This window comes from Eurypyga helias, unplaced genomic scaffold (genome assembly GCF_000690775.1).
Source record: "Eurypyga helias isolate BGI_N326 unplaced genomic scaffold, ASM69077v1 Scaffold49760, whole genome shotgun sequence".
NCBI classification, from domain to species: domain Eukaryota; kingdom Metazoa; phylum Chordata; class Aves; order Eurypygiformes; family Eurypygidae; genus Eurypyga; species Eurypyga helias.
In genome coordinates this window covers 5,084-22,700 of record NW_010227297.1, presented here as the reverse complement: position 1 = coordinate 22,700, position 17,617 = coordinate 5,084, and the positions used below count along the sequence as shown (strand labels likewise).

The following is a 17,617-nucleotide window of genomic DNA, read 5'->3' as shown; positions in this document are numbered from 1 at the left end:
CCCTTCCACTCTGTGACTCTGTAAATGCTTTTACTGTCTGTGCATAATAGGCTGATTGTAGCATACAGAAGTTGCTACCACAGTTGGATGCATATCTTGTTCTGTGTCCAGCTCAAGATTTATGTCCAAAACATAAAAGAATAAGCGAGAACTGTGTGACAAATGCAAAACCTTACAGCAAGGTTTGTATTGTGGCCACTGGTGTGTGTCTTCAAGGAAAAAACAAAAATATTTGAGGAATTCTGGCCATCTCCTGTGGAAATTTTTGAATTGTCCCATTCTTCACTGCTCAGTATAACTTGGAAGTGACATGACAGTGTTCTTGCTCCACTTCCCCTCGCAGTGCATGGTAATGTATCTGATTCTGCAAAATAACAGCTATTTTTTGGCAAAGTAAAATTCTTAAAACTTTTTACTGCCTACAGAAAATGTGCCATAGCTTCGCTTCAGCAAATGTAGAAGATTTTGGAATTTTGCTGCTCTCTGCCATTTACTTGATTTATTTCTTTCCAGAAGGACACAAAGTTGTTAAAGCAAGAGCAGGAAATAGTATAAATATTAGTTGATAGGAGGCAACATTTATTTTTTTTATTTTACTCCCTGTGAGTAAACCCTTTTTCCACAAACGTTTTTTCATTCTTCTTTAACAGTCTGTTTCCATATATTTTGTTAAATGTGCTGGGATTGTTTGTATTTCATTCAAAATAAATTAGATCGTGGCATTTGATAGCAGTAGTCAAAGGATTATAATTAGATTTGTGTTCTCTTTAGGAAGAAGACATGTTCAAACAAGATTAGTTGAACCAAGGGCCTCGTCACTGAACAGTGGAGACTGTTTCCTGTTGTTAACTCCCCATGTCTGTTTCTTATGGGTAGGAGAGTTTGCAAATGTCATAGAAAAAGCAAAGGTTAGTACTAGCTGGGGGTTTTTTATTATTTATTTTTAGATCTGTCACAGCGTATGTCTCTTTGATGTAATTGAGCCTTGGAAGTGGCATGTGGCAGGTAGATATGCAGGATTCCTGTAAATATGGTTTAGCCTGTGCACTGAATGAAAGCTGACATAGGAGTGTGTAGGCTGCGAAGCTGCAAGAGAAAAGAGGATATCCTCAGGAAACAGAGTTGCACTCAAACAAAAAATAGTCTGAATTGCAGGATGTCCTTTTTATTCCCGTGTTCGTTAACATCACGTCTTGTTTTAAGGCAATTGAAAGAATGAATGTATTTGTTACGTTTTCTCTGGTGTCTGTTTATTTAGTGCAACAAATAATAACTTCTCCTGCTCTTTGCTCTATTATATTCTATCTCCCTTTGCCTTCTCCCTGAAGAAGATATGTGCAAGTATTCCAAAGACTTAAACAATCCTGTTCAGATAACTGTTCATCTCTTAGGCTTCAGAACTTGCAACTTTAATTCAGACAAAGAGGGAACTTGGCTGTAGAGCTTCTTATATACAGACTATAGAAGAAGGAATAAATACCCATACCCATGCAGCCAAAGACTTCTGGAAACTTCTTGGTGGACAGACAAATTACCAGTGTAAGCATTCTTACAGTTACCATATCTGATGTTTTATCACAGTAAAATGATCGAGTCAGTTCTCTTTAGTAAGGATATTTGGATGTTAAACTTTTTTGACAATCTTTTCCTTAAGCTGCTGGAAATCCTGAAGAAGATGAAATGTATGAAGCTGCAATAATAGAAACAAATTGCATTTATCGCCTCGTAGAGGATAAACTCATTCCTGAGGATGACTACTGGGGAAAGGTGCCAAAATGTACCCTGCTACAACCAAAAGAGGTATCGTGCCACTTACTGCTCCTGTGGTAAGTGCAGGAACATAGAGCCGATAACGACTTTCAGTAACTGCAAATGCACATGGAGAGGCTCACTGAAATCTCAGTGTTTCTGAAAAGCTTCTGAACACTTTGCTGTCTAGAGTGTGCAGCAGGTCTCAAAAATTAGATCCTGTTATCTTTAAAGTGAAATACTGTTTTAGGAAGTGTAAACCTTTTTCTCAGCAGTGGCTCACTCCAAAGTCATGAAGTGCAGAACAGGTAGCACTTGAGAAAAACGAAACAAAATAAAAACCTGTTTTCCCTTTCAGGCGTGATTATTTCTATGCTGAGCAGAGTTTTCCCTTTCAGCCATTTCACCTATCCCAGTAGAAATGATAGCAGATTTCCAAAATAAAGGCACAATTAATTTTCTTGAAGGTATTCAAGTTTCTGCCTGTTTCCCTGGCTGCAGGGTGAAGCATAAGTTTAAATGTCAGTGAAAGCTGCTGTAACTGGACAGCAATCGGACATGCAACAGAATCAGATTTTTAGTAATAAGAGCCCTAATATGCTAGTGACCTAGCTACCACCTAGATATACCCCTCATATGATTCCCCATACTTGTTTCCAGTCATCCCCAACAACTGGACATCACAGTGCAGACCACTGCCCTGGCTTTACTTGCATTGCAGTGCTAGTTGTTAGCGTCACTGCAGAGATTCAGGTATTTGGAGGGGTATGTGTTCAACACACCGTCAGCTTGCAGCACTAGGAAACTGGAGGATCACCTAACCTAATGGTAGGTTCTTCTTTTGTTTGGTTTTTAGGTGCTGGTGTTTGATTTTGGCAGTGAAGTGTACGTGTGGCATGGAAAGGAAGTTACTTTAGCACAAAGAAAAGTGGCGTTCCAGCTGGCGAAACACTTGTGGAATGGCACTTTTGACTACTCCAATTGTGACATAAATCCTCTGGACCCAGGGGAATGCAATCCCCTCATACCCAGGTATCAAAACTTGAGTTTAGTCTCATTGCAGAAACTTAGTTTTCTTGCCCTTTCACTGTGTTTTGTTTTATTTCTTTTGTTCCGTACAGAAAGGGACAAGGACGCCCAGACTGGGCTGTGTTTGGCAGACTCACAGAACATAACGAGACCATACTCTTCAAAGAAAAATTTCTCGATTGGACCGAGCTGAAGAAACTGAATGAGAAGAATGCTAGTGAATCCCTTCACCAGAAGGTGCATATAATAAGCATGCTAGATATTTCAGTCTAGATGACCTAACTGGGATGGAAGCTAGGGAAGCTTGTTCTCAGGGATCCAGACTGCTGTCTCAACCTTGCGGGCTTTGACCTGGGGGTCAGGACATCACCACTTACAGTGAACCCACAGAGTTGCTTTATATTAGTACTGAGCAGCTCAGTGAGTACCAAAACCAAAGTGGCTTTGACAAGGCATCGAATGATGACAAGATATCAAAGTACTGGAATATGCAGGAGTCAAAATGTTTGAGTGAAACTGTGGGGTAAGAAGAAAAAAACTGTGCTCAAAGAAACGTCTTCTGTGTTTTTTGACAGGAAGAATCCAGATCTGACTCTAAACCATATGATGTCATGCTAATGGTACCTGTGCCCCAAACAACTGTAGGCACGGTCTTGGATGGAATGAACATTGGCCGGGGCTATGGACTTGTAGAAGGAGATGATGGGAGGCAGTTTGAAATTATCACTGCATCTGTGGATGTCTGGCACATCCTGGAATTCGATTATAGTAGACTGCCTAAGCAAAGTATAGGGCAGTTCCATGAGGGAGACACATACGTGGTGAAGTGGAAGTACATGGTGAGCACTACAGGTTAGTGAACAATTCCATTTCATCCTACTGAAACACAGAGAAGTGCAGCTAAAACTGCTGCTGTCAGTGGTGAGATCCAGTCCTAGACTTCCTTGGATGTGAAACTGTTTTAAAGGTTAGACAAGCTAATTTAGCCTTCCTAGGCCATTAAGAAGTAGAGGTTTTTATTTTATTTTGTTTAAAAGAAAGCAATAATATAAAGAAGCTGCAGTTATTTTTCATACGTCAAATGTAACACTGTCCATCTCTCCTTTTACCCAACAGTGGTGTTGTACGTGTTCACAGGACAGCTCATTAAGCCAGAATTGGGCCCACAGCTTAACACCAAAATTACTAGGCAGCTGGACTAATGACAGTGGTCTGAATGGCTTGCAAGAGAGGTAGGCTTAGCAACAAGGAAAGCCTTTGCTGGGTAATGGAGAACAGTAACAATGGCAGGAAGAGCCCTTGCCAGCTCATTGCCCTCACTGTCCTTTTTGCTGCTTCTGGAAACCCTTTGCGATGGGTTTCAGCCTCAAGTGGAAAACTTTAGCAGCGTTCTGACAAAGACCCTGAGAGCAGCAGGTAAATGTTGAGAATCAGTCAGCTCGGTATGCTCATTGGAACTCTCCCTTCTGATATTAAACGAAGAATAGGTGGCTTTTGTGGTTAGAAATACTCTAAAAGCTATTGTTCCAAACAGGAAGATATTAAAAGTGGTTGAAAGCAGTATAATTGCTATACAGCTTCAGGCTTCTTGCCAAAAAATGTAGGTAGGTCTTATTCAGGATTGTTGAGTTCAGATACAGGCAAATCCAAGAAAAATACAGAAGTTTGTAAGTCTTGGGAGAAATGGGTAACACTGACACTGAACTGTAAACAGACTCCTAATCCAAACGGATGAAAATATATTCCATCACTCCAAAACAAAATAATTCTTTATGTAGGAGGCAGTACTTTGATGGGCTGAATGTACAGATAAGAGTGAAAACCATAAATTGTAGAAGTGATCAGTGGTTTGAGTATTCTCCACTTGAAAAAAAACCAGGATGGTTTCTCCTAAGTATTTCAGTTGGATCCTGCTCAGGGCCGCTGAAATCAAGGCAGAAGTTTTAATAGTTTGGGGGTTTTTTTGGGTTTTTTTAAGAATCTGGTTTACAGCTCTTGAGGGGTTTTTTAAATCTTTGATTTAATTAGATCTGTTTATTCAGTATTCACTGGAAAGAGTAAAACATTCCATAACTGGTGGTATCGTTCAACTACACTTGCTATAAACATTATTTGCTTATTGTAACAGCTAAACACCAGTCTTTTTTTAAAAGGTTGCTGCTAACCTGCTTTCCAGAGCAACATGAAATACTGAGTTGATTCTAATAAATAAATAAATAAAGGTTACATAATGACAATTTTTTAGGACTGCAAAATACTGCTTTGATGTTCTTTTGTTCTGTAGATTTCCTTTCTAATATCACTTTACCAAGAAAGACTTTTCATTTATGCTTCTAGCTTTTTCAGCCGTTGCTGTTTCCAGTATCACTCAGCAGCCAGCAACTCTCCTGCTGCCAAAGAACAGTGTGTAATGTGGAAAATGAGCCATAATGCACTCTTCTGGTAACATGACTGGACATATCATTTCACATGCAAACTGGCTCAAGCGATGTCAGTTATTTTTCTCCAGATAGTTCTTTCTACATCACTTTTGTTGGCCAACCCAGGCATCTCTGCCTGTGGGCTTACATCCGCCTGGTGAGACAATGCCAAGTTTGCACAGGGACGTACTGACTTGGAGACCTAATGTTCCTCCAATTGCACATATCTTTCCTGTTCTGGATGGGATAGTGCTGAGCTGGCAGATGAGATTAAACCATGTGCTGTTTAAACCTATAGCCAGGGTAGTTTCTTCAGTGTGTGCTTTCTGTTTTGCAGTTGGAAGCAGGCAAAAAGGAGAGCAACAAGTACGAGCTGTTGGAAAAGAGAAATGTGTGTATTTCTTTTGGCAAGGAAGGCACTCCACAGTAAGTGAGAAAGGGACATCGGCACTGATGACAGTGGAGCTTGATGAAGAGAGAGGAGCACAGGTGAGCTTCCTGCAGGCCCAGGTGGCAGCCCTGCCATGACTTGCCTGCCTGGGGGGCCGGTAACAGTAAACACAGTAAACACACATTATCTTTTGTACTGCCTCCCTTTCTGCAAAGGTTTTCTTGGCAGTACAAATAGCCAGAGCCCCAAATTACTTTTAGCTTTTTTCCAACTTCCAGAGACACATAAGCTTCAAAACGTTGTCACATGACACATTGTCATTCCCAAATCCCACTTCTAAAGAGGGTATTTCTCAGAATGGCTGCAGAAGAATATCTTCTCTCCCCTCCCTGCCAGAATGGGTGAAGCACAGTTAAACAGATCTGTGCCTTCACTCCAATTACAGTTCAGATAACAGGACTGTCTTCCTGCAGGTGAGAACGAGACAAGCACTTTCTGCCAGGCCAGGGCATGAAAATACATTTGAAATTTTCAATTCGTTTACTCTGTAATTATGGACTAGATTGGCTTGGATTGCAGAGATTTTAGCAACTGTAGAGGCAGCTAGTCTGAAGCTCAAACAGAGGACAGCCCAGCTTGCTTTGCGTTTAGACAGAGCTGGGCTATGCTGTGGCTTGACTGTTACCAGAATACAAGGTGGGAGGTTTAAAGTTGGTTTCTGTACCTTGATAATGCTGTAATTAGTTCTTTAACAGCAGCGTAGACAAGACCAGTAAAACAGGAGTTCATAGAGGACGTACGTAAATACACTGGATTCCGAGTGTGAGATTCTGTGCAGTATAGCTGATGTAGCAATTGGCTGTATCCGTTTCTTAGTCAAAATACAACGTTTAATGAGCAAAGAACATGCATGTTGCCATATAAACTGGTTTTACAGCGAATTTTGAACCTACTCCGGTTCCTATAGTATCTCCATAATAGTTTCAAAGAGCATCAGGTAAGATGGCCCAGTCCTGTAAAGAATTCAAATAATAGTTTAAACTAATTTAAAGTTTATTTGGTATTCCTTATCCTCGGAAATTATTTTTGGAGTCTAGGTAGAAGTTTCTTTTAATATGCAGGTCACATATGAAACCCATTGCATGCTGATATATAGGGTAATTGAAAAAACAGCCAGCAGTTGTAAAGTAGAAGGAGAGCCATCTTCATGGGTGGCCATAACTGTATAATCTTTAATAATCCATAGAGACTAGTTTTCCTGAGTCTGTATGCTTAGTTCATTTTTTAAAGAGTGGTGCTTTCAATTTCCAGGTACAAGTCCTTCAAGGGAAGGAACCACCGTGCTTCCTGCAGTGCTTCCAAGGAGGGATGATTGTGCATGCTGGAAGAAGGGAAGAGGAAGAAGAAAATGCACAAAGTAAATTACTGTTAGTTAAGATCTTCTGCCCCCAAATCCTTTTTCACCTATTGTGAAGGGCTTTGAATTCAGTCTCAACTGCCATAAAGTGTAGAACAGGGAAATTAATGCCATGAAGCCCATGAGACAGTTTTGCAATGCTTTGTTTCAAGGTAGTTTGTTTCTTTTTGAGCATAGAATGGATTTTGTCACCCTAGGGCAAGCTGACTTCATTGTCTTGATACGCATATAAATTGTTCTAGTTGTTTTTTAATTAAGCAAAGTGCTTGTTCACTTAATATACATTCTTTTCTACATAGTCTGGGCAAAAGAGTATTTTTATGAGCGGTGCTCCTGCTCCAAGGAGAGCTCTAAGCTTTTGTTATTCATTATTTTTTGCAACGTATTGCTTGAATGCTGCAGTTGAGGTAGGAAAATTTAAATGCAAGTGTAGCTTGGACATGCTCCAGTTTGCATCTGACTGTGACCTCCTATGCCTAAGGTGCACAGGGGAAGAGGAGCTGAATAGAGGGACTACTGTATTTGTTTCCCTTTTTTTTTTTATCCTGGATGAAACAGAGCAGAAACTTGACTCTTCTGCTCTGTTAAGCTCTTCACCTCTTAATACTTGTACTCTTTTAGCAAGATTTCAGAAGGCATCTTTTCTGCAAGCGGGTGTCTTGGTGTTAGCCAAACATGATGCTTAGCCAGTTTATTCTGTGACAGTACAGGCATGCAAGATGTGAAGCTGTATGAGAGCAGTTGTTCCAGAGCAGAGGTCTTGAATTTCCAATCCCGTGTGACTGTGTAATACTGCTGCACTGTTCCTGTCTGCTCCAGGTGACTGGAGGCTATATTGCGTGCGAGGAGAAGTTCCCAATGAAGGAAACTTACTTGAAGTAGCATGTCACTGCAGCAGCCTGCGTTCCCGGACATCCATGATTGTCCTCAATATAAATAAGGCTCTTATCTACCTGTGGCATGGCTGCAAAGCACAATCTCACACCAAGGATGTAGGAAGAACAGCAGCCAATAAAATAAAAGAACAGTGAGTGTCTGACCTACATTTTGGAGATGTTTTTACAAGCTACCAATTTACGTAAAATAGTCTGCCTCAAAGCTGAAATAACTGAAGCTGTCCTCTGAGTACAATGGCAGCATGTGCATGCTTGGTGAGGAGGAGGAATGACGGGTAGTTGATTTGGTGGAGTGGGGAAAAACCGTGTTCTGTGATCACTTTTGCTTAAGGTCAAACGTACTTGTTCTTCCTACTGTACTAATTAAAGTTTGCCAAAAAAAAAAAAAAAGACGTCTTCCCATTTGGAGGGAGATGCTCCATATCTGAATAGCAAATTAAATCCCAGTTGATAGGAGTGTTAGAATCAAGACTTGTGAATAAGGAAGAGGAATTTGGGAAAGCATGCAAGGAGGACAGCAGTAGTTACAAAAACAGGCAGTGAGAATCCCTACTGAGAGCTCCTGTGAGCATCACCTCCACTGTGGGAACGTGGGATCACAAACGGTAGGAGAACGGTTGCTGAAATTCCAGATCTTGTTTATTGATACTTTTTGCCATCGTTTTCAAAAAGCCTCAGTTGACATGAAGTGTGCAACAAGCCTCTAGGGTGTGTTTGGGTTCTAGTAACATGAGTGGCTAGCGGGCTTGCGTTAGCCGTGTTCGGGTCAGGGAAACTGGGTTCACTCTCTCTCTTTGTGTTTTGTAGATGTCCACTGGAGGCAGGGCTGCACAGCAGCAGCAAGGTGACGATACACGAATGTGATGAAGGGTCAGAGCCCTTGGGATTCTGGGATGCATTAGGAAGGAGAGATCGAAAGGCCTATGATTGCATGTTGCAAGGTAGGACCTGCATTCCTGGATTTGGCACTCACATTTTACTTTGCATTTGAAGAACTTCTTGGTAGCTGAGATGATCCCTTCAGAGAGATGCTTCCAAAAATCTACTGTTAAGTAATACTGTTCTAGAAGGAAAGTGCTGGAAAACGGAGTGTTTAATTTTGTTCTTTCCCCCTTTTGCAGCCCCTCTGTGTTAACGCAGCACAGAGCAACAGCTAGTGCCGTTACCAACGCATTTTGCTTCTCTTCTGAAGGGATTTAGGAGGCAGTTCTGTACACAGTCTCGTCCAGACTTTGCTTTGAAACTGCCAACAAAGGTAGCAGGGGGATTGATTTACCAAGTGGAAAATGTGTCAGCTAAAAAGTAAATTCAGAGACAGGCTTGCTTCATTTAAGCTGCAAAACAGCCAGTTATCAAATGGTTGATAATAACTAGCCAGGATCATATTCAAGCTGATGGCAGCCAGCCTTTTAGCTCAGTTCTTCACAGCTGTTCCTCGTCCCCTAAGACATCTGCTCGTCTTTCTTGATTTTTCAAAAAACAGAGAATTTACAGTCACTCTGAAAGATGATTTTTAAAAAATTATTGTTTTATTTTTTACATTAATCTCTGGCATTTTCTATTAGAAATCTTCTCCATTTTTGTTCTTTAAAGATCCTGGAAAGTTTAACTTCACCCCCCGCCTGTTCAGCCTCAGTAGTTCATCAGGAGAGTTCTCAGCCACCGAGTATGTTTACCCTTCAAGAGACCCTGCTGTCATCAATTCCATGCCATTCTTGCAAGAGGATCTTTACACTGCCCCGCAGCCAGGTATAGGCTTTAAAATGCTTAACTAACAAGAAAACAGATAACTCTATCCTGTGCTGGGCACTGATTCAGTAACTGTTGTCACTTTTAGCTTGATTTATCACAGGAAAATGTGTGCATGGGATACTAATACAGCATTAAGCAATAACAGTAATTTTTCCATGATAAAGATGCTGAGAACTAATCAAAACATGCATGTATCTCAAAAGCTTGCTATAAAAATACATCATTTGTATCAGAGAATCTCATCTCAGCTGAGGTTTGTTTGAATAGCAAAAGGGATTAGTAAGCTTTGAAATGATCCTGTCCTGATGCTGACGAGCATGTAAGACCAGGGTTGTTCAGGGGATTCCAAAAACTGCTAAGTGGCTGATGATGGATTTGTTATTTTTTGGCTGTGTAGCACTGTTTCTTGTTGACAATCACCATGAAGTGTACCTGTGGCAAGGCTGGTGGCCTGTGGAGAACAAAATTGCTGGATCAGCTCGAATCAGGTGGGCTACAGACAGGAAATGCGCCATGGAGACGGTGCTCCGGTACTGCAAAGGTAACAGATTGCTGCACCTGGCTGCTCTGAGTGTGTCCTACCTTTCCATGCCTTACTCTTCCAAGCTGAAAGGTCCTCAGGGGCTTCCCCAGTGGCACTGATAAACATCAGTGTATTTGCAGATTCTCCATGCTTTCTTAGCAAATCATTTGTGTAGTAATGGCATTGTTCCCAAATTGTGAGCATACTCTGCTGACTGAATTCTCAGAGGAAAGGCTTTAATTCTCTTCTGTGTCCGGACTGTGGGAGAGTAGTTCAGACAATAGATCCCTAAAAGTGAATTCTGAAAACACAGCCTCTTAAACCTGAATGCATTCTGTCTAGCTCCTGTTAGGTTTCTTAAGCTTCAAGTGTATCAGTAGGCCGAATGGAGATACTGTTTGCTGATGTAACTGGGGTTTCATTTAGTGGGGGAGGTGGAAAGACTTTGAAGATGAAGTCTCATACGGAAACAGGTGGCCATTGGAAATGCTGGAAATGCTCTGCCTACAAGACAAAGTTATTACCACTCAGAGTGGGGTGGTTCAAGCTGCAGTTGATGATCATGTAAGAATACACTGACCAGCTTATTTTCTGCGCTAGTAAAGTGCCCTTGAGACACTGTAATGCTCTCCTCTCACTTCATCTAAGGTTATGTGAGGCTGGGAACAGACCTTGCATCTTCTGATGGAGGATGAATGAAGAAAGGTGTGGGGTTACCATCCAGGAGAGAGGGCATAAGTAACAGCCATGTTCTGGTAGTTCAGAGCAGTTTCCCACTGTAAGTCACTATGGGTTAAATGGGGCAAACAATGTCCTCTTGCAAGGGAAGCCTGATCGGTTATAGACGTTGAGACCTCATGATGCCACTGAAACGTGACCAGCAGGTCAAGGGAGGTGATTCTCCCCCTTTACTCCATTCTCGTGAGACCCCACCTGCAGCGCTGCATCCAGCTATGGGCCCCCAACATAATAAGGATATTGACTGTTGGAGTGAGTCCAGAGGAGGCCACGAAGAGGCTCAGAGGGCTGGAGCACCTCTCCTATGGGGACAGGCTGAGAGAGTTGGGCTTGTTCAGCCTGGAGAAGAGAAGGCTCCGGGGAGACCTCATTGCAGTTTTCCAGTACCTGAAGGGGCCTACAAGGGTGCTGGGGGGGGACTTTTTACAAGGGCCTGTAGTGACAGGACAAGGGGTAACGGGTTTAAATTGAAAGTGGGGAGGTTTAGGTTAGATATCAGGAAGAAGTTCTTCATGGAGAGGGTGGTGAGGCACTGGAACAGGTTGCCCAGAGAAGCTGTGGATGCCCCATCCCTGGAAGTGTTCAAGGCCAGGCTGGAGGAGGCTTTGAGCAACCTGGTCTAGTGGAAGGTGTCCCTGCCCATGGCAGGGGGGTTGGAACTGGATGATCTTTAAGGTCCCTTCCAACCCAAATCGTTCGATGATTTCTTCTGTAGCAAGTAAACTTTACAACAGACATAGCCTGTGGTAACTATGATTTTTTTCCCCCTAGACATTTGTATATTTGAAGAGGGGCAGTGATTCCCTTGTTGGATTCCACCCTTATGAGGATAAGCCAGTCTCTCCTTCCCAGTCTGCAGGTCGAATAGGAGTCAGAGCAAGCGTTGGGTTTTTATGCAGTTGTCTTGTGTCACTCAGGGGAGGTGGTAGCACCTGGCAGGAGACATTGGAAAACCAGTACTGGAGACACTGAAACGTGATCTTTATTGAGCTGCATTATTGCTCTATATGGTGCAGCCCCTGCTGTCCCTGTCCTGCCACGCAGCAGCATTTGTTTAGGAATGGGATGCTAAAGATGGCAGTAATTGGAAGAGTCTTTGGCAGCGACTGCTGACTTCCTAAAGAAGAGGCCAGTTACTTGTTCTCCACCACCCCCAACCCAGGTTTTGCAAGTCAGGAGTGATAAGATGCATTTCTTTGAAATCATTTCCTGTGATGTGCTTCACAGCAGAGGTGAATGTCAGCATGGAGGAACAGAGCTCCATGGAATGAAGTGCCCAGGGTTGCTCAGCAGGCTAGTGAGAGAGATGGAAGTAAGATCCTGTTCTCAGTGTTCCTGATGCAGTGCTGTAGTCTTCTGGTAATAAAAATCATGTTTTCTGGCCCCAGCAGAGATGGAATCAAATACACATGCTGAGGTTTGGATACTTTTCCAGATTTCTTGAACTTCAAGTTTGATCATGGGAAAGGGGATTAATACCTTATGCACGGGATTGAATTTGCTGGATCTGAGTTTGATGCACAGCAGAAAGCTCTCCGGTGACTCCTCATGCGTCTGAAGTTTGTCCTATGTATCACAGAACAAGTGTTTTTGCTGGGTGCTCCCTGCTTTACTGCTGGCCATGAGTTTGCAGCCGATGTGGCTTTATCCTCTTTGCCAGGGAGTGGTTCTCAGGCACTTCGGGCTGTGTGGTTGGATAGGTACAGAGCAAGTGTGTTACTCTTAAAGACCGGTTCTACCTGTACGGTTTCTGTGCTAAAGCTGATGTGAACTTCTCCAGCAGTTTTTTACTGCTCAAACTATGCTGTTCTAGTGGTCTGTCACTTTCATGGTCTGGGATTCTGTCAACCACTTCAAAATGTCATTGCATCAAGCTGTCAGGGCTGACTAGCTCTTAGGTGTTGGTACTTATCAAGGTGGAGAAATTGAATTTCAGGAGATACCAATGCTGCTGCAATTACTTTGACTACTAGAATATGGTTGGGCAATCAGAAGCATTAAAATGCCTTTCTCTTATTTTTCTCTCTCTGTTTCTTTCCTCATCTATGTCCCTTTCTTCCCCTCCCTCCCTTCTTTTCTTTCTTTCTTTTCCTGGCTTGCAGTTTTTAACTACATGATGGTACGAAAGAGACTGATTAGCAACTCTGGATATCCCTTGAATATACCTAGCCATTCTCTTTGTGCATAAATCTTGTTTAACATGTCAAAATGTCTTGAAAGTTTTTCTGTGGTTTTATCTGCTGAATCAGCAGTCTGGGGAGCTGAGCTGCAGACTGCAGGAGAAGGAAGAGCCTGGTTTGCCCTTCAGTGATTCTTGGTGGGGAGATCAGCTCGTGCTGGGGCCAGAGTTCATGCAGTGGAAATGTTTCTCCACTTAGATACAAAATCCTCTTACCTGTACTGGAAGATAAGCAAACACCGCTCTGCTGTTACCTGTCGGCTGAGTCACTTAGCAGAGCGATGCAGCTAGAGGAGATTCACTAGTACTTTTTAAATGCAAAGGTTTTAAGTGCTTGTTGAATCATTCATGGTAGAATGAACAAATAAAACATGAAAAATATGTGGAAGACAGTGCTTAAAGTCAAGTATGCAAATGATAGATCTCCTGCCTAAATTGTGTCACTGAAGCACGCACATTGTCATACGTTCGTTAGACTGCTCCACAGAGCCCATACCCCTAGTGTTCAGAGGTTCCTGGGAACCTACTGTCTCCAATCAGTTTGGTCCCAACCTGCTGTGAAGCCAAACCTGTACCAGTCAGGTTTTGCAACCATGAGGGCACAGCGTTGCCCAGCCAGGCTCTCCGTTGGCATTCAGCACAGGTGTTGCCGCGGCTCCCCGGGGGGCTGCTCGGCAGTGGGGCGGAGGGGGCCGCGTTCTTTTTAGACCCTCCTGCCTGACAGCCAGGTGTGAAGTGCAGGTGGGGACTACAGTAAAAACCAGGGAGTTCTGTCACGGGTTTATGCGCTGTGGAGGAAGTCTCATTGCACTGAAGATGCTCTGACGTGGGATGTAGAAAATAACAGAATTTTGCAAGAAGCCATTTTTAGGGAAGCTTACTGCCCTCTGAGGTGGTATCATGTTGCTCTTAGTTTCGCCTGATTCTGGACTTTGCAACACCTTCAGCTTTTCCATTACATGCCCAGAAGAAAGATTTGATGAGAATGAGTTATAGAATCACAGAATGGTTTGGGTTGGAAGGGACCTTAAAGATCATCTAGTTCCAACCCCCTGCCATGGGCAGGGACACCTTCCACTAGACCAGGTTGCTCAAAGCTTCGTCCAGCCTGGCCTTGTTTGAATCCAAGAGGAAGGTACAATATTTTTTTGAATGACAGCTCCTCCCAGTCCCTGGCTGCCCATCTACCTCTTTCCAACAATTTTTGGAGTTTATCCGTGCTTTTGAATTCTTGGTGAATGAAATCATTCAATCAACAGGGCCTTTTTTCACCAGTATGGGGTATAATGACTTTAACCACTAATCTGATACAGCATCCCTCCTAGGCAGGGTTGTGTCCATGAGCTGTAGAGTGTGCACACACTGATGTTTTAAAGAAGCAGGAGTGTCGTGGAGAATCATCAGCAATTACCAAACAGCTATTGCAACACCTCTGTTAAAAACTTTCAGATCTCATTCCTTTTAATTTGAAATAACTAAATGATTGTGTTGGACCTCAGTATCCCGAGTTAAACATTCTCAATTAAGCCTTCAAGCTTAAGCTTTATTTTCTGCTGGCAGGACACTTCTGCTGAGCATACCAGGAAGTTTCATTGACCTGAATTTAGCTAATTCCAGACCATTACACTCTTCTTACTCTAACTCTGCTTTTGTAAGATAAGAAATATGTTGTGTTAGGAAGTAATTGGGGGGGGTTTTTAGCATGGTTTGATCTTTGTCGTCAGATAGAGTAAAAGGCAGATTTAAGAAGACTGAAAAACGTGTTAAAAGGTGCCATACTACATTAAAAAATAAAAAAATCCTGGTAAAATTTATTCCTATTGCTTTAAATTGCTTCAGCTTTTCAGGAATGGATCATATTAAACATGTTAACGAGGTAGCTTTGGATACTGCAAAATACAGAACCATTTGTAATTTTTCTCTTTTTTTGTGTTTTGACTGTTTTTAGGAAAAAATGTAAAGAAGCCCCCCAAATCCTACCTAATTCATGCTGGCCTAGAGCCTCTGACCTTCACTAATATGTTCCCAAGCTGGGAACACAGAGAAGACATCGCAGAGATCACAGAAATGGTAAATCTTTCAATTACACAGACTGTTTCCTGTTGCTAGTAATTGTGTCTTGTGTTGTCAGTAACGCCGCTTTTTTCTGCTGTCAAGCCCCAAAATCCAGAGGATGAACTTACAAAGTATAGGTCAGGAGTCTGTGCAGGGGAAAAAAAATAATACCACAGCCAAATTGTGACTGGGAGTGTGGATATCGGAGGCATTCCTAGCTGTTTTTTCATGTAACTTCTCATATTGTTTTTGTTAAAAACAGGAGGACAGTGTTATCTGAAGCAGCCCTTAGAAGGCAGTGCGCTGGAGTTCAGTACAACGGCTGTTTCAGTCGTGTGAAAGAGACAGTGATGTGCAGTTCTGTCTGTCCTCCAGACTCGAAGTGCCCCGTGAAGGATCAGCTGGCTCCAAGAGCTCCAGCCTTGGCTTCCCCACCTGGGAAGTGGGGTCACAGCTGACTGTCATGAAGGCTCTAAAAGCCTCCAGGGAAGGGGCATCTCCAGGCACAGGGCATTTTCTAGGTCTTCCTTAGTGGAAAGGGCTGGCGTCATGACTGAACACAGAAGTTGGCCTTGCACTGAGATTCTGAGCGTACAGGGTGTGCGTCTGTGGAGTGCAGACCTGGTTTTAGCTATGAAGATGCTGTAGGGTAGGGCTGTAAACCTGCGTGCGGGACCTGGATGTGTGGCTTTGAGCTCCGAGGGCCAGGCAGTGCAGGTTGATCCCATGCCGCCTACAGACTCCAACGGGAGCAGTTGGTGGTTTCAGCATGGTGATCCTGCGTTCCGTTTTCCTTTTCTCTCTACAGGATGCTGATGTTTCAAATCAGATAATCCTTGTAGAGGATGTGCTGGCCAAGCTGTGTAAAACGGTGTATCCACTGGCAGATCTCTTAGCTAGGCCTCTACCCGAGGGAGTTGATCCACTGAAGCTTGAAATTTATCTTTGCGATGAGGACTTTGAGGTAAGGAGACGGTGGGTGCACTGTTACTCTCTACACCTGTGTCTGACCGTTCTGGGACATCATTTCACAGTTTTGCTGCTTATCAGTGTTTTTACTAAGGGCCCATCCTCTCGTTTTAAATGCAGGTTGCATTAGAGATGACGAGGGAAGAGTACAATGCACTGCCATCTTGGAAACAGGTTAATCTGAAGAAGGCAAAAGGACTTTTCTAAGTTGTGTTTGTTGGAGTGAGCACTAAAGGGATGTCTGTTCTCACTTTCTATGCCCTTTAGAAGAATTGTACCCCACATTTACCAAATAAATAGAAAGAATCCGACTTTATTCGTGACTACCTATCTGGAGGTGTGTAATATTATAAAAGGCCAAGAGAACTCTTCGGAAATGGAATTCAATTTTGACTCTTAAAGGTAATGTGTTTAAGCTCTGCTCTCCTATGCACTTAAACAGTAGTTTCTGGAGCTACTGCTGCAGGTGTCCTTTGGCTATATACAATACTTGCCATTTTTGTTTTTGAAGAAGTTCTCTTTGTAAAGTGTTATTTTGTTAGTTTGTGTATTACAAAGAATTTATATTTATATAAACACATAGAACAAGTATGTATTTAACAATGCAATATATATTCACTCTCAAGACTTTCATGTCAGAACTACAGAAAAGTAGCTGGTTGGCAGTTGCTTGTACCGAGTTAGCTATACCACCAGTATCTCTCTCTTACGCACTCTGAAAAGTTTCTCTTTGCAATAGTTAATGAATTGTTCTCAGTGCTGCTTCAGGTGCTAAACTGAACAAAGCATTTGTATTTATAGCATGGATTTCTTCAGAAACTATGCGAATCGACCTTTATACTTTATTATCCAAAAATGTATAGTGCCTTGGTTTTTGTGTACAGTTTATATACAAAAAAAAAAGATTGGTCTGCATTTTGAAGATGGCTTAGAACGGTCTCCTATGTTACTTTTGTAATAGTAGAACTAAAAACATCTCAGTTTCTAATACTTGTTGTAAACATTAAACATGTCTTTTGTGATATAAGAACTGAAAGTAAAAGCTTCTGAATAAACTCTTAGTGATGCTCTGACTTGTCATTATTATATATACAGTAATCTGTACTAAGTCATTGGAATCTTCCGTAACATGGTATTTTATCAAAACCTTAGATATTTGTGAGTGTTGTACAGTTACAGTTTGAGAAGCAGATAATGTAGGAAGTAACCTATGAGGTAAAATTAGGTTTAATGCTGAACATTGGAACAGTCACACAACTCCTGTGTCCGTTGGGTTACCCTGTTCTATAAATGAAACCAAAATTATCTTGCTGGTTTTCCAACTTGGAACAAAAATCTTTTCAACCTTTGTGCTCCTGGGAGTGAAACATGAACCGAAAATGAGCGTGGCATGGTGTCCACTCTCTCAATGAGCACCGGAGTCACAGTCGTTTTCACTCGGCTAATGTAGGATATTGAGTAGAATAATCAAGTAATAATTTGTAAATGTTTGAAATGGT

At 42.3% G+C, this 17,617-nt stretch overlaps 1 protein-coding gene across 1 annotated transcript; it reads left to right on the top strand.

Annotated features, from left to right (window-relative positions):
- Positions 1 to 771: 771 nt before the first annotated feature.
- On the top strand, positions 772 to 17,186 carry LOC104512639 (supervillin-like; the record flags this gene model as incomplete). The annotated part of the gene is made up of 15 exons (XM_010155700.1): positions 772 to 908; positions 1,392 to 1,539; positions 1,655 to 1,800; positions 2,606 to 2,781; positions 2,871 to 3,015; positions 3,354 to 3,630; positions 5,536 to 5,687; positions 6,901 to 7,006; positions 7,826 to 8,033; positions 8,710 to 8,843; positions 9,496 to 9,651; positions 10,052 to 10,195; positions 15,043 to 15,164; positions 15,958 to 16,113; positions 16,239 to 17,186. Coding segments are annotated over 15 exons (2,294 nt in total), but the record flags the coding sequence as incomplete, so codon positions are not given.
- Between the last annotated feature and the right edge of the window lie 431 nt (positions 17,187 to 17,617).